The sequence below is a fragment of the Halictus rubicundus genome, chromosome 1 (assembly GCF_050948215.1).
Source record: "Halictus rubicundus isolate RS-2024b chromosome 1, iyHalRubi1_principal, whole genome shotgun sequence".
Classification (NCBI taxonomy): domain Eukaryota; kingdom Metazoa; phylum Arthropoda; class Insecta; order Hymenoptera; family Halictidae; genus Halictus; species Halictus rubicundus.
In genome coordinates, this window is record NC_135149.1 from 31,055,579 (window position 1) to 31,072,253 (window position 16,675).

At 39.4% G+C, this 16,675-nt stretch overlaps 3 protein-coding genes across 3 annotated transcripts in view; 2 read left to right on the top strand and 1 right to left on the bottom strand.

The window, feature by feature from the left end:
* Positions 1-2,596, top strand: LOC143360501 (protein LSM12). The gene is made up of 3 exons (XM_076799438.1): positions 1-157; positions 799-1,175; positions 1,252-2,596. The coding sequence occupies exons 1-3, from the start codon at positions 37-39 to the stop codon at positions 1,345-1,347; spliced, it is 594 nt and encodes a 197-aa protein (XP_076655553.1). The 5' UTR covers positions 1-36; the 3' UTR covers positions 1,348-2,596.
* LOC143360487 (NACHT and WD repeat domain-containing protein 2) lies at positions 1,262-14,534 on the bottom strand. The gene is made up of 26 exons (XM_076799403.1): positions 14,315-14,534; positions 14,154-14,242; positions 13,745-13,861; positions 13,460-13,663; positions 12,748-12,892; positions 12,450-12,675; positions 12,173-12,371; positions 10,934-11,176; positions 10,245-10,442; positions 10,044-10,183; positions 9,078-9,680; positions 8,867-8,972; positions 8,414-8,586; positions 7,481-7,700; positions 7,026-7,238; positions 6,286-6,487; positions 6,091-6,214; positions 5,675-6,028; positions 5,384-5,602; positions 5,167-5,313; positions 4,895-5,100; positions 4,438-4,637; positions 4,205-4,374; positions 3,800-3,958; positions 3,547-3,736; positions 1,262-2,757 (listed from the first exon to the last, which is right to left on the bottom strand). Exons 1-26 carry the CDS (start codon positions 14,415-14,417, stop codon positions 2,611-2,613), a joined length of 5,097 nt encoding a protein of 1,698 aa, XP_076655518.1. The 5' UTR covers positions 14,418-14,534; the 3' UTR covers positions 1,262-2,610.
* The window catches only part of Nipped-a (Transcription-associated protein Nipped-A), a 27,446-nt gene continuing 13,625 nt past the window's right edge, over positions 2,855-16,675 (top strand). Inside the window, exons 1-4 of the mRNA XM_076799388.1 lie at positions 2,855-3,087; positions 14,839-15,021; positions 15,634-15,933; positions 16,305-16,499. Of these exons, the coding sequence (XP_076655503.1) occupies positions 14,896-15,021; positions 15,634-15,933; positions 16,305-16,499 (621 nt within the window). The 5' untranslated portion in view covers positions 2,855-3,087; positions 14,839-14,895. The remainder of the gene's footprint in view (positions 3,088-14,838; positions 15,022-15,633; positions 15,934-16,304; positions 16,500-16,675) is intronic.

Genomic DNA, 16,675 nt, shown 5'->3' on the forward strand with positions numbered 1-16,675 from the left:
GACAGGGAGCCCGCGGTTCTGAGTCCGTAGTGAAAAATGGCCGGCGCCAACGATTGTTTCAGCATTGGGAGTACGGTGGCCTGTAAAACTTGTTACAAGGAGGAGATCGAAGGCGAGGTGTTGGCATTCGATCCACAAACTAAAATGTTGATACTGAGTATCCTTTTCTTGTAAATTCCCCGAGAATTATCGGCGTATCACGACGTCTAACATCTCTATCCAGCGTTCATCCGTCGCTCGTTTAACATCACCGCAGTAAGATGAACATTCCGTGTGACCCGCGACGGATTTCTAGATCCCCGATCGACCGCAATCGCGTTCTGTTTCGCGATTTTTCACGGGCAACCGGTAATACTGCTTGTCAATTATTCGATGATTTCCTAACCAGCCACACGAAGTCAGGTTAGTTTCGTCATTCAATCAACCATGCTGGAATTTCGATTGGTTTTGTTTCCTCGGTTACCCACGTTCTCCCCACGGATTTCCACGTTCTCGACAGCCGCTTTCACCTTTCCCATCCAAGTAGAAATTGCGAACGTTCATTTTCCGCCTTGATAAGATAACTTCTATCGACTCGATTATAACCTTAGATTCCGCTTTGATAGGGAACCCATTCTGACAGAAATTATTTATCAAACGAATCTCGGCTGCTCCGTAATATTTCTATTCTTGTTTCAGTAAGGAAAATTCTAAATCTGAAGCCTGATTAGACTGTGAAATGTCCTCTAATCATTTTCAGAAATGTATTACTAACTGTTTACCAGTATTGTCTATGATTCCTTAACTAGCGATGAACAGAATGTCCATCATCGAGCGGAACACCCACGTTAAACGACGTACACATAGTAAATTTATCCTTGGTATCTGAGGTCCAAGTAAAACGGGAAGTTAGCCCGACAACTAGCGAACCACCACAAAGCCTTAATTTGCAAAAGTTAAACAGAAGAGTACGTAATCAAATTGAAGAGAAAAAGAAACTGGTAATGGCTCTGCAGGCCGGAGTATCCCCAGAAGGACAGAAACTCTTCAGTACTATATCAAAGACAATTCCGGAAATCACGTGGAACGGAACGAATATCGTTGTATTCGACAATGTAACGATTAAACCCCCGTACAAAGTTGACAATGTGCATGGCAACACAGAATCTGGAGCATACAAGCATGTAAAAAAAGTGGTAGGTACAGTTGCGGGAGGAGAGGACAGAAGACAAAATATATTTATTGTTATTGTAATGGCTTTAACTGTTACAGGTCGAAAAACATATTAAAGACACGGAAGCATCGGCGCAAGCGCAACAGCGGGAACAGCAGCAACAACAAAAGCAAAAAGGAGGTGCTATGCAATAAAAGTTCGAAAAAGGCACTATACTACGAATAAAGCTACCGATGCTTTCACAGAAGTTCCAGTGTTTGAGGGAAGTAGGAAAGAAATGAAACCGGATAAACAGAAGAAAAAAAAACAAACCATTGCAGAACTACTAGATAAGCCTATCATGAGAAGAAAAAAAAAACCAGCATCATAGACGAGAATCACACATTTGTTTTGTTGAAGCAGAGCATTCTGGGACGACCGAACTACAAGAATCGATTATTGAAAATTCCGAATACGTTCACGAAAACACATCGGTTAATTGTATTTTGTATGCGCAGCATTTTGTAAAGCAATGGATTTCACATCTCACCCGAATTTTAGTATAGAGCTCGCTCTTCGATGAAGAGCGTTGTTCATTTTATCTAATAAGCTGCCATACACCTTACATACTGCTGGAACTATTGTTCATACATGTGCTCCGATGCAGGTGTGTTTTAGTTTAGTTTTACATTGTTACGATATACGTTTAGTAGTTGTTTACAGATCATTGATACACAAGTGATGGTAGCATGACTCCGGTCGCCATAACAAGTACCAAATTTTTTAAATGAAACGAAAAAGAAACCAGAAATCGGTCATCGCGCGATATGATTCAAGTCCGTATGAAACGGTTCTAGAGAAAATTATGCAAAATTGCTGTCGCAATCGGGGAAAGGGAGGAGAACACGATCCAACCAGGGGGGGAAAAAAAGGAAACGTTTACATGTGACTCATTCGACTATCGTAATTGACTGACCACCTTACTTTTATTTACGAATTAGAAATCGTCGTTCGTCATCGCTGTGGTACTACCGATCTCTCAAAATTTGTAAACAAAGAACAAAAACGAGAACGTTACACTTGATCACGCCTGCGTCGGCACGAGACGTCTTCGGTTGCGACGTATCATTGTTGAATGAAGGATATTCCCTTGCATAGAACGAGCGAAGAAGAATTGTTATTTAAGAGAGAAAAAAAAAACAACAACTTGATCTGTGCAAGGGCAACTGCCGTCTAGCTTGCACATAGGAGTAACTTCATTTGCAATAAAATAAAAAAAGGACTACGGAACGCGTCTCGTGCCTCTTACTTTTTGAACGCGGAGACAAAAATGTAAAACCGAAAGGAAAGAAAGATTATAAAATTAATTACACGAAAAGACACAAATAAATGTAATATAAATTCTAAGATACGGTTTCGTATTTATTACTTTACTATACTATAAAAGATTTACTATAAAAACCAATACGATGATATCTTTATTCGGTACTCTCATCCAACTCTTCGATCGTTTCCGCAACATTTCCAGCACGCACGATTGCATTTAAATCGTGCGTCACTCGTGCAATTCGTGCTGCAGCTTTGAATTTAATTACAGCCCGTTGTTTCTCCGTCTTTTTCTTCCACTAAAAAGAAAAATTTATTTACATTTCCATATGGAACGTGGGTGTCCTAAGAGAAAAATGCGAGGTAGTTTATTGGCTCAAAATTAAACCAGAACCGACCTATAGAAACAGAATACGGCTAGTGAAATATCCGCATGGATTTCTAGTGATATTCTGCCATCTTTTTGCAGAAAATGTCCCTAAATTCGATGCTTTTGCTTTCCATTAGAGCGAGAGAGAAAGAGCGAAAGAAAATCGTGGTCGAGTGTTTTGGAAGAACGTTTTATGTTTGTTACTCCGTATCTGATTTATATGAGTAGTTTTATATTTTTGGTAAACAAACGGACTAAGGTAATTGTCATTGATTTCGCTAATAATTTCACGCACTTTACAAGCTGTTCTACCATGAAATATTTTCTATACGATAAACTACGCTTGATTTCGTGGTTTGAGCGGGATGTTGTGATTGCCGTAATTTCAACAAAAACGATTGTAAGAAAGTGTTGTATAGTGTTTTAAGTACTACCTAGTCGACCGCTGCGAATCAGTCTTCGCTCTCAAGCCTGATAATCACTTTAAACTGTTTTTTCGCAACAATGCGGCAAGTGTTTACCCTAACCTATTTCGCTAGTTGACAAATCTGTTGGTAAATTGAGTACTCGAAGAATTGAATTTTAATTGCAACGTTATTGTTGGAAGTTCGTCGGTCATTGTAAAAAAATTTCAATCTGTTTTCCTTGTGTAATTTCTAAGACGTTTTGGAAAATATGCAGTGTGTTAAGTTAGTAACATTAAGAAATGATTACTCACATCCTCGTCGCGAGACGGTAAGTTTGAAACATATTCTTTCATTTCTTCCTTTTTTGGGTCCACTATAGCTAACACCGACACACAGCCATCAACCGTACCTAGAACTATACTCTTACCGTCGTAAGTGCTATCGATAGCACTCAATTCTGCCTGGACCCTATAATTCGCTATGATCTCACAGTCTGAGGACCTAGAGGTCAAACGCACGGATGAAGCTCGATAATTTCAGACAAATAATTTGATCCGTGTTTACCTAAATACACGTATGGTTTTTCTTCCACTGTGGTAGTAGAGAACATATTCATCCGTACGGTTGAACATGGATATTACGGTGAACACTCCTTCTGCTACTTTGGGGATATAAGTCTTGACGCTGGTACCTTTCTTTAATTCAAGAAGTTCCAATCCTCCTCTGCAGAAGCAAAAACATTGAAGTTTATGTTATAATTAGACCACGGATCTTTATGCAAAGTAAAAATTTTCTGTGTCGATCGCAATAAATAGAAAGCTCTGATCAAAAATAGCGCTGACATGCTTTTTTAATCTTCTCATTATTTTGAATTTTATCTACCTAATTTTTTCATAAATGCATAAAGTCCACAGTCCAGTGATAATTACGCTGTGGGTATTATTTTTATCATAATTTTGATTACGCTACCTGCTGGGTGCATATAAAGTGTATTTTCCATCCTTGCTGATATTCCCACTCCACTTCGGAATAGTACGGATAAATTTCTTCTTATTGATATCCAAAATAGTGCCCTTGTCTGCTCCAATAATCCCCACCCATTGTGGTTTGTTCGGCATTGGAGTTATGGACAAGATATCCTATTAAAATTAAAAAATTAGAAAATATTAACAAGATAGTGAGATAGAAAATATTTCACATACTTTAAATCCAGGTAATTTTACAGGGATCTTGCTGATCAGTGCACCCGTTTTTGCGTTATAAATCATGATACAATCTCTGTTGCCCTTATCAGCAGCCGGTACAATCAGGAAAGCATTGTCAGATGTAATTACCACATTTCTGAATGGTGTACCTGTATGACTTCTGACTACGTATTGCAATGAAAATATTGTTCTCCCATCTAACAATTAATATCAACCATTAGTAACCATTATTTTAAATCTTAAGCTTCTGTCGATATACTTTTCATGCAAAATAAAAATTTTTTGTTTCGATTACAGTGAACAGGAGCCAAACAGAAATTTCTTAATAATAATATTGTCAATTTATTAAAACGATTAGGAGTAGAAATCAATTTTGATTTAACTCCTGTTTGTTGCAATCAATGCACAAGATTGTTATTTTGTATAAACATCCTCAGTCTACTGATCAATGTACCAGGAATCGTTCTCATAACAAGTGTAGCATTGGTCTTCATACTTTCCACGCCCGCAGGATTCTTAGGTCTAGAAACAGCTATGAACTTGCTGGAATTCTCAATCAGCGCTAACTGTCTCACATGTTGTTGCTCTTCTTTAAACAACACTTGCTCAGTAATCCTGTTCCATATCAGCACATTACCAGACTCTGTAGACACAACATACCTGAAACGAAATACCAATGTACATTGTTATTCAAACACAACACTGGGTCGCTGGAAAATTACTCACTTGCCGTCGTGTGTCATACAAGCATGCGTAACAATAGCCCCCAAGGGACTATCGGCTAATTTCGAGATCAGCTTCCCGGTTTGCAAGTCCCAGATTCCCACGCAGTCTCTGGTGACTATGGCAGCCAAGTTGCTCTGTTCAGCTAAACTGTTCAAGACCGAACATATTCTCATAAGAATTAAATTAAACACACATTTACAATCGAAGTCCAAATTACCTTATCATATCGACCTGCAGCTCATGCCTGTCTATCACGTGAACCTGTTCAAAAATATTATTTATATTCCAGACTTTAACGCTTCTGTCAATGCTTGAGGTGACCACGCTGTTCCAATTGGCAACTGTTAGCGCTTCCAGCTGGATGATCCTGGCAAAGTGAGCATCTAACACTTTGACCAGCTCTGTTGTCTCCAAGCTCCAAACGTACAAATTTTTTCTGTGAAGAAGATAAGCCGTGATCAATCTTATTCCATTCGAAATTGCCATTTTGATTTGTTATGAAACATACCTGACACCAGCGACAGCATAATTCTTCGTCCCGCTGACCATTATCGAATTGGACCACAGCATCCTCGTGCTGATGTTCCGAACACCGTTCGGCAACATCAGCACATAAGCGTCGCTCTTGTTCTCCAAAAACCAAACGACGAAACCGTTCGCACTGGTAGCCAAAAGCATTTCCTCTTCTCTGTCCAATTTCAATTGCAACAAGTACTCAATGTCGTCATTATAGGCCCTAGGCATATCGAAAACCTTTTCCCATTGCGAGGACGTTTCGTCGCAAGTATACTTCGTCACTCGATTATCGCTGTTCATCGTGCAAGCATACAGAACCTTCTTGTCATTGGTCATCGTTAGGACACTGCAAAGTAGACGTTGATAAATTATTAATATTGAACAGTCGATATTAAAAAGGTATCCCACCTGTGAAAGTACAGAGGATCCAAAGATCCTTTCTTCCTGTATGTGTGCAACAGCATGCTAGTGTCCTCCATGTTCCCCGACCAGAACACTATTCTATAGTCGTCCAAAGTCGTGTGCTCCACATCTGCGCGAAAAATCGAATTTCCGCCGTTCAAAATCAAATTTCGCGGTGGTATCAAGGTCGTTTCCACTCACGCAAAATCGGCCACTTGTTGGAGTCCTCAGGGTTCGTGTGGGTCTCCAACAAGTTCCCCCTCAAGTCGAACCGGCACCAGCCTAGCTTCCCGTACACGAAGAAGAACTGGTTCATCAAGTGCACCCCGCAAACTGGATCCTCATTCGGTAGGGGGTTGTCGATGGTGACGAACTCGCTTGTTAGGGTGTTCAGCACGACGCTCTTAAAAAACAATTACAGGTGACATCTTTTTCATCGAACAATTCAGCCTTCAGATCCTTCACTCTTCACGAAAAAAAAATTACTCTATGCACTGATGGAATTTTAAAATTTTCACTAGGGCTCCACCCCGAATACCTCATTGCACAAATTTTTGCAATATGGTCTGTAAATTCTATAAATGCATAAAATTCATAAAATCGAACATAGTATTGTGAAAATTGTTTTAGGTAATAATATGGCAATTTTCAATGGCGCTTTAGAGTACTAATTCGGGTGCAAAGAGCTAAGGGGGACCCATAAGTAATCAATTATTTTGAAAATGAAAATGAAAAAGTGCCAGACGCCGCCATTTTATTACAGGGTTGTACAAAAAATTGTACTTTTCAGAATATTTTGAACACAGGCTGCTTTACCGAAAACTGTAAAAGAATACGAGTTTCCTCTTCAACGAACAATTGATCAAACAATCTTCAAACAATTGATTGCTTATGGGTACCCCTGATATAAAGGTCAATAGCCTAGTCAAGACAATCTGAACCTGATTGTTGGTCGTGAACGCAGCCGCGTATCTATTGTCAGGACTCAGAACCAGATGCTGCATGATCCCCTCCACCCCAGGATTGACATCCCTCGTCATGTCGCTAGTACTCAAGTCCCAGGTGATGAACCTGTTGGATATAGAGACCACGTGGCGGTAGTCAGAGGTCAGACAGAAGCCAAAGACAGCAAATTGATGTCCCTCCAGCGAATACTAAAACAAGCATTGAAATCCTTTACTCCACAATTTCACCATTTATTTTGGCTCGTAGCCCAAAGCTTCTTCCACTTGGACAAACTTTCTCAAATTTTTCGGGATGCAATTTTTCGATCTTGAAGAGTTACGTGACAAATAAACCGACCAGAAATCGTCCTCTAAATCTCTTCCAAGTTGGGAAACCATACTCTAGTCAGAGGAGTCTAATTGCTAGACTGCGGATCTCTATGCGAAATTACTTTCAGAGGTCCTCCAGGTGTGTGCAGACAGTGGTAGACAGGTAGCAAGGCGCAGTCCTTAGCACCGTCGTTGTCGCAAGCCCTCAACAGCATCTTCACATTGACGTTGCCTCCAATTTCCGGTAGCAGTCGACCTATCAGCTGCGGCGCAAGCATGTCGGGATGAGAGCCCAGAATTGCACCCCCTAATCTCAGCGCGTCAGCTACCAGCATCAGCTCTCTGCAAAAACAGACGTTAGAAAATTGTACAGGTTGTCGAAAAATTATATGTCACGGCCACCATAGCGTGATTCTGCACCTACGATTTGGTGGAAATTAACATGAAAAAACTCCCCGGAAAATTGACCTTGACCTTGAAAATCAAGGTCAAAAAACAACAATTTTATTTTTGTTTAATCGCGTTCTACTGGACATAAGGATCAACTTTGTGAAAGAAACCATGGGTCGCATCTCAACCGTTCTCTTAAAAAATGACGTTACATTTCTTATCATTTTTGCAGCTTCTTTCTTTCATTCTGTAGTTAGAGAAATAAGAGTATCATGATTATGATAATTTGATACCCAACCAGATAGCTTACTGATCGTACCCGCTGTATGATGGTACGCTATTTACTTATATATTGGCGCTGGATGTAAAAAATTTACACATAAAGAAGCTGCAAAAATTATAAGAAATGCAACATCATTTTTTAAGAGAACTGTTGAGATGCGACCCATGGTTTCTTTCACAAAGTTGATCCTTATGACCAGTAGAACACGATTCAAAAAAAAATTTTGTTTTTTTTTTACCTTGATTGTCAAGGTCAATTTTGCGGGGAGTTTTTTATGTCAATTTCCGGCAAATCGTAGGTGTAGAATCACGCTATGGTGGCCGTGACATATAATTGTTTGACACCCTGTACAAACGTTTCGCTAGAAAATTGTTAGTGTTACCTGACGATGCTCTGATTGTCGATGAAGGTGCACGCATCCTCGAAGTCCGAAAGCACAGCTTGCAGGGGGCAAGAGCTGAGCTTCGCGTGTAGCCATTCGTAGTTGAACAAGACGTTCTCGAAGAGGTCGTTGAAGCGACGCGATCTGACTAGGTGGAATGGCAGCTCGCCGAACTGCAAATTGATAATTAATCATGAATGAATAGTATGTACTGCGGATATTTATCCGAACAATTTTTTTAAAAATTGTCTGCATCAATTGCAAGAAACAGGAACCAGATAGAAATACAACATCCCGTGGTAGTGAGGGTAGTTCCAATGACTTTTAAACGCGAGGCTTGCACTGACTTATAACGGGAACTATATGTTCTAACATTTCTGATCGTTTTAATGTTTTATATTTCACCTACTTGTTCTTATTATAAATGCATACGATCCACAGTTTATTGATTACCTTTCTGAGGTTGTATCTTGAGATTTTTCCTTCCTTCGAGTAGAACGCCAGGGGTTGTTCTGGGACTTTTCTGTCTGCTATGCCTTCTTTGTCCGCTAGGTTGAACCTGGAAGAGGTGTTTTATATTCGAATCGAGCTTCAATGGTGCTTTAAATTAATAGTTTCCTGAGATGCTTTAATAAAATCTACACATAAACAACAGCCAGCTCACCGATGCCTCTGAATCTCAGTGTACTTGAACGGCTTCGGTCGTCCTCCACCCCAAATTCCCAGATAGTAATCGGCGATCATCGAATGGAAGTACATCGCCATGTTCATGTTCTTGAAGTACCTCTCCCTCGCAGCATCCCTGAACTGTCTGTGATACCAGTTCAGAACGCTGACGCCATCGGCTTCCCTTTCGCTCAAGTAATTAGGCAAGTCGTTCCGTATCCTCGTCCAAAGCAGTGGGGGGATCCTCCTAACAGGTGGCATATGATACTGATAGACGTCGTCTAACACTTTGTCATCCAACGAGATCAGATCCTCTAGTTCAGATTCAGATAGACCTGATTTAGCTGCGGTGATATAAGCCAAAGCATGGAAGACTAAAATCTTGCCATGCTGTTTCTCTATCCTCTCGAACAGCATCATTATGCTGTCCATCACTGTGCTGGTTAAATGAGTATCTGCTGGCTTGGTATAGCTCCTCCACCTGCAAATCTCCGCGAAGACCAATTTAACAAAAATTGGCAGAGAGCATTTGGATATAGCGTTCGCCACCAAGCGCCATTGATAGTTGTTCAGGTCCCTGTGCGCCATTTTCATCCACATCCTGTGAACACATACTTTCGTATAATTATTCCTGGATAGATTAACACTGAACCTATGAAAAAAAGTATCCCACGAAAAGTGCTGGTCTTTTTACACACAATAAGATTGCATAATAAAAAATATAGATTTCCATTTGAAAAAAACGAAGTTGACCTTCAGATGACCTCGAAAACGCCACCCAAATAGAAAACTGATAAGTTTTACACTTTTTTTTATACCTCATACTTTTCGAGATATTCGAGTGGAAAGTTTTCAAATGAACATCCTGTATATTAATTTCTAAAGCGTTTTCATAATTTCGTTAATTGTAAAATGAGAAACCGGTCGTTTGATGGTGGTAGGTTTAGCGTTAAGTCTCTTTCACCTTATCACGTCCATTGCAAGGTCCTCCCCGAGCGCCACCACTTCGATAAAATTTTCTTCCGTGTCGATCATCCTTCGCAGGAGTTGATAGTCTCGAGAGATCACGGGATTGGACTCCTCCGCGGCGCAAGACAGCATCATCTGACGAGATTATGGATTTTTCAAATCAGAACCCTGTTTAATTTTCGTTGAAATCGAGTACCTTGCAGTTGGTAGGGAGTCTAGTTGGTAGCCAGGACAATTTGTTCCCTTGGACACCTGTCAGCTGGTCCACACTGTCCAAGAACAACAGGATCGGCTGCTCCTGCGTTGCCAGAGTCAGCAAATATTTGAAGTGCGCGGTCAGGGGCACTATGTCGTCGGGGATTTCGTCAAATGGTAGCATGAAGTTGTAGGAGATCTGTATTCAACAAAACGGTCATTATAAAAGCCACCATTGCAAAAAAAAAACTAATCCAAACGAGCTCGTTCCAAGGGGCAAGATTAATCCTTGGGACTATTTTAGCTCGACTCTATATGATTTTTTTAGTAATTTATTAAACACGAACAAATTTAAAAATAGTTTGGATAATGGTATATCAATTTTTAGTGACGCCCCAGAGTCCCCACTCGAGTGCCAAGGGTTGATAATTTTAAAAATATTAACCCTTGCAAGATTAACCCTTGGAACTATTTTAGCTCGACTCTATATGATTTTTTTAGTAATTTATTAAACATGAACAAATTTAAAAATAGTTTGGATAATGGTATATCAATTTTTAGTGACGCACCAGAGTCACCACTCGAGTGCTAAGGGTTGATATTTTCAAAAATATTTTTGTGATCCTCAAGGTCCAAATATTAAATTCCACCTTCTTTCGGGACGATTTCTAAACGGTTTGATTGCCTCACCTGTTGACAAATGGAGATCAAGGTAGGCGTCAGTGCGCTGCTGTCAGGGGTAGTGCCGAGGAACCGGATTATGTTAATTGGCTTCTTTCCGGTGAGCCACGTGCCGTTAGTCAGACCAGCTGTTTTTGCTAATAAAGACGTCTTTCCACACCCACCCTCGCCGTATAACACCAGGGGCTTGTCACTGTCCCCTAACATGTACTCCTTGATTCTCACTAAGGTGTCCTCTCGACCGTAAAACACCTGAAAGTTCCCCACATCCGCCATTAACCCACCGCGGCTTTTAATACTTCGGCTACCACAAGTAGACAGCGAATATTTATGCAAAATAAAAATTTTCTGAATTGCGACGAGCTCAATAGGTTGGAAATAATATGATTGTATTTTTAAATTGTTCTAATATTTTAACTGCTTTAAATTACCGCTACTCATTTTTGTCATGAATGCCTAAAATCCGCCTACTTATTAATGACAGTACCGTGCTTAAAAACTGCTTAATAATTTTCTCGTAATTGACAATCCCCCCAAATAATAAATATGGTACTCGAAGCCTTCAATTGTTAATCTAAGAATTTAATCTTGGATTTTTAAATTGTTCTAACATTCTGACTGCTTTAAATTACCGCTACTCATTTTTGTCATGAATGCCTAAAATCCGCCTACTTATTAATGACAGTACCGTGCTTAAAAATTGCTTAATAATTTTCTCGTAATTGACAATCCCCCTCAAATAATAAATGTGGTACCACAGGTACCACTGTAAGATCACAGGTGGTAAATAATCCTATTTATTTTAAAGTATGCGTGCAACTTTCGAAATAAAATATTTTATTTGTTGCAATAAGTTTTTAAAATGGTATTTTATTTGAAGAATATTAAAAATATTTTGATTTCATCTCGAAATATTGTATTCCTTTTATTTTAAATATTCTTGCTGAAAATAATGGTTCGTATTCAAGTCTTTTATTTTATGCCAGATTATTGAAATAAAATAGTATATTTTGTGTTTCAGATTGTTAACTGGAAATATTTTATTTTATGATTCAAATATCTAATTTCATGGTTTAGATTGCCAAAATAAAAATATTTTACTGGAAAATATTAAATAGTACTTGAAATATTTATTTCACCAAATATTGCCCACCTCTGTGTGGTACTCGAAGCCCTCAATTCTTAAACTTCGAATTAAAAATTAATTTCAATTGAATAATCATCATGCACACAAAACATGAAACATACTCTGACAGAATTGTTGCAAGCGTGAAGATGCTGCAGAATCTCGGTTATAATTTGTCCCTGAGCCGAACTGTCCTCTTTTCTCATAGCGCGGTCGACAAGTTTCACTATGTTTCGATAAAAATGAGTTATGAAATGCTGAAGGTACTCGCTGTGCGTCTCCGGGTCCAAACCTTCTCGTCCAATCCATTCCACCGTGTACCTAAATGAAACCGGCTTGATTAAAAACCTTTGCGAACCTAAAGTAAAGTTTGCACTGTGGTCCCGAGCAAAGAAATACCTTTGCAGATTCGTAGTTTCGATTTTAGCCGGAAGTCTCTCGTCCCTCAAGTTTGCCAAAAGCTTAGAAGCCTCGTTGTCCAAACTCCTGTTCGCTATGTCCAAGAACAGACTAGCTTTCCGTAAATTTTGAAGGTTTATATTGTTTATGTACCTCACGTAAGCTAGACAATGGTTCTTCGTGTTCTTCACGTTTAGGACACCGTTGATGACCTCTCGCTCGGTCACTGTGGAGAACGACGATTATTAAAACATCAGCGTAGAAGTTCGTTTTGCGGATTATGCGGTCTTGCTTTTACCGGACATGAAATAATTATGCATCGTGTCTTTGTCGAACTTCCCCGAGTTGAACAGAGACTGTGCTCCCTTTCGAAACAGCTTCTGCATCTTCAGCATCGTGTCCCACCAAATTGCCTGGTCCTCCTGCTGCAGCTTCGGTATCCTCTGAATTGTAATTTGTTAATGTCAAATTTTACCTTCGAAATAATTCAGAGCAGCACCGAAGTCTTACTGAACCCTCATTGGTCGAATGACCGCGTTTCCATTTTACAATTATTCTACAGATTTTCCCACGGAAAATAATTGAACACATTTTTCTCGATTACAAAAGCAAATAAAAATGCGAATAAAATTTAGCTTCAAAATCATTCGGAGCAGCACCGAAGTCTTAACACTGAACCCTCATTGGTCGAATGACCGGGTTTCCATTTTACAATTATTGAAATTCTACAGATTTTCCCACGGAAAATAATTGAACACATTTTTCTCGATTACAAAAGCAAATAAAAATGCGAATAAAATTTAGCTTAGAAATAATTCGGAGCAGCACCGAAGTCTTACTGAACCCTCATTGGTCGAATGACCGGGTTTCTATTTTACAATTATTGAGACTCTAAAGATTTTCCCACGGAAAATAATTGAACACATTTTTCTCAATCACAAAAGCGAATAAAAATGCGAATAAATTCTTTTTTGCCATTTTTACAAGGCACTACTGTACTGTAAAGTTACTTTGTTGTTGAAGTTCTTCAAGATGGACGATATCGGCTGCAGGATACTGGTCGGTGGCACGGCATTGCTATCTTTTTTGTACCATCTATCCAAAACACTGACATCCATTCCCTGACTGTCCAACTCCGTCCTCAGCATCTCTAATTCAGCGCTGAGTACATACGTTGGTATCGGGCGATAGCCATACTTTTGTCCGAGAAAAACCTTTTAAAAATTCCAAAGGAAGTTGATCTGTCGTCCGCCATTTAGAAATCTCGTGTAAGGATAAATTGGTAAAATCATTACCACGAAATTGGGCCCCATAGACAGTCTCTGGCAATTTTCTATTTCCCTCATGCACAGCTCTGTAGTCATATGATCGTCGGTCGCTTCGTCCCTCACGCCCCATCTCATATCGACCACCTGCAATTAAAACGCATTCTTCATTATCCCCTGGAATTCAATTTGACAGGTCACGTGTCAAGCTTGAACTTTAGTATTCAAAGTTCGGGAAAAGTTTTGTTCGTGTGCGGGTCTTGGTGCCTGGCACGAGGGAAATCAATTCTTCAAGGACAAATGGTCATGCGACACTGATTTTGGCAGTGTCGTTCAAATATATAAACCACAAATAAATACGTTGCAACAATATACACTGCTGCAAGTTACCATTCTCTTATATTTAAATTACCTAAATTGCCTAAATTGCCTAAATTACCTGAAACTCCAATCCGTGTTTCTCCCTGCAATAGTCCTTGATTTTAGGGTAGCACTGGGCCATCAGAGTGTTCCGCTCCATCGCGGTGTCTGAATTGAAATTATTATATTTTAATATTGATAAGGTTGATGATTTTAATATTAATTAATTATTATCGGTACCGGTGAAGGTCGAGCTGGTAAATATCCTGACAATTTTGGAGCTGACAGCGGGCAGGGACTTCAAAGAGCCCGCAAAGATCGAGTCCACGGTAGCTTCGTCCATGTTTCACCTAATCGTCGATCTCTCTGGATTTTATTCCATCATGTTACCGGCAACATTGCCAGGAAACTGAGATCGTGTCTAGAGCTTCGTCCGTACTTATACTGTGTGGACATATATCCATAATTCGCTGCCATATCCATAGAACTATCTCCATCGCCGTCGACGCACGATCGACGAACCTAAACGATTTGCTAAATTTCCTTCGATCACGAAATTCGTTACAATTCGCTTCCTCGATAGCTGTAAATCATGGAACGTTATCGTCCATTAAATGTCCGAAGAATCGTAGATCTTCGCGAAAAGTAAAAGTGGATGGAGGGTGGTTGCTAAGGGTTGTTTACGGTACCGAAAACTGTCTCATTGATTTCGCGGGAACTATGCATCCTCCGATTGATGACGGCGCGCGTATGGTTGGCCGCAGGTATTCTAATGGACCAGACGTAGCGTAGAGGGACTAAATTTTGATTGAACAATCAAAATGGCACCGCCGGACCCAGTCACTCAGATGAACACGTACCGGTCGTACGTGACCATGCTGGCCGATCCGGTTTCCAAGGACGAGCTGAAGCTGAAGGCCGCTCAGGAATTGTCCGAGAATTTCGAGGTACTCTAATCTGCATCATTCTTCGGTCCCAGCACTGTCCGACAAATTTTAATGCCATTTTCCTTGCTAGTTAAACGCAATATTCGACACTAATTTAAAACTTTCATTGTCCTGTGCGGCATGCATGATTCCCAGTCACAATCAGTATTGAATGATATTTATTCAACCCTTGTGTCAATAACCAAAATCATTTACTACATTCAATGATGCACTTTATAGTTCCAATACGTATTTTTATGCTCCAAATATAAATCTGTGATCATTCAAGCACATAAATGTGTAGGACAATTTTTCTATTTGTCAACAAATATATTAAGGAAGTTAGAAAAAGAACTTGAAAGTGTGTTCATAAATGTATAGGATAATTTTTCTATTTGTCAAGGAATATATTAAAGAAGTTAGAAAAAGAAATTGAAAGTGTGTACACTTGAAAGTGTGAAATATATAGGATAATTTTTCTATTTGTCAAGGAATATATTAAAGAAGTTCGAAAAAGAAATTGAAAGTGTATAATGGGAAACTGACAGATAATAATAAAGAGTACAAAAATTGAATATTGAAAGGCCTAGAACGTGTTAAGGGAGCAGATCATTTTAATATTCTCTTTTGCAGGTGATCATGGGCTCCTCGCAATACCCGGCATTCCTTGACCATATGATGAAAATATTTCTGAAGATCTTACAAGAAGGCGAGCCCCACTTCATATCAGAGTACAATATACAGCAAGTCAGGAAGCTGATCCTGGAGATGATACACAGGTTGCCGAGCAATGACTATCTTCGACCGTACGTAAAACAGATTCTGAGCTTGATGTCGAAGTTGTTGGAGACTGACAACGAAGAGAACGTGCTGGTCTGCCTGAGGATCATCATCGAGCTGCACAAGCAGTACAAACCCACCTTCAATCCGGAAGTAAGAAATACAAATCATTGTCATACCTTGTTCATGTTTAACCCTTCGTGGGCAACCTGGTGTTTTATGTCTGGAGCGAAATTTCACTCTTGAATTTATTTCTTCTCATTAATGCTTTAAACATTTGACGTTTCAACGATTACATATTAAAATAGAAACTTCAATATGCATTCCAGAGTTTTCTTTAATTTTTTCACACGTAGAATAGTAAGAAAACTGGTGACGGAGGGTTAAAATTGTAATTTATCGTAAGGAAGAAAGAAGAAAACTAGTGACGGAGGGTTAAAATTGTAATTTATCGTAAGGAAAAAAGAAGAGATAGAAAACATGAAATTAGGACTTATATGTTACTTTCTGGTTCTCTTTTACAGATACAGTATTTTCTTCAATTCGTCAAATCGGTGTACAGCGAGTTACCAAAGAACCTACCAAAAATATTCGAGCCTCGTGCGCCATTGAGGGTGAAGGATCTATCGGAGATCAATATAGAAGCACTGTTAAAAGAGACGTTTACTATTACAGCCATACAGAGCGAGAAGAAGGCTGCGGATGGCACTGTAGTCACTGTAAGAAATCAACAAATTAAACAATACACAGTTTGATCAAGAAAGCACTAATTTAATATTACCATGAACTTAATAGGAGACAATTCGAAAGGCCTATCAAGTTGACTAATAAACCGCACACTTTTAAACATTAAATTTTATGATCGTATGTCCTTCTTCTCCAGATAAGATTGTTC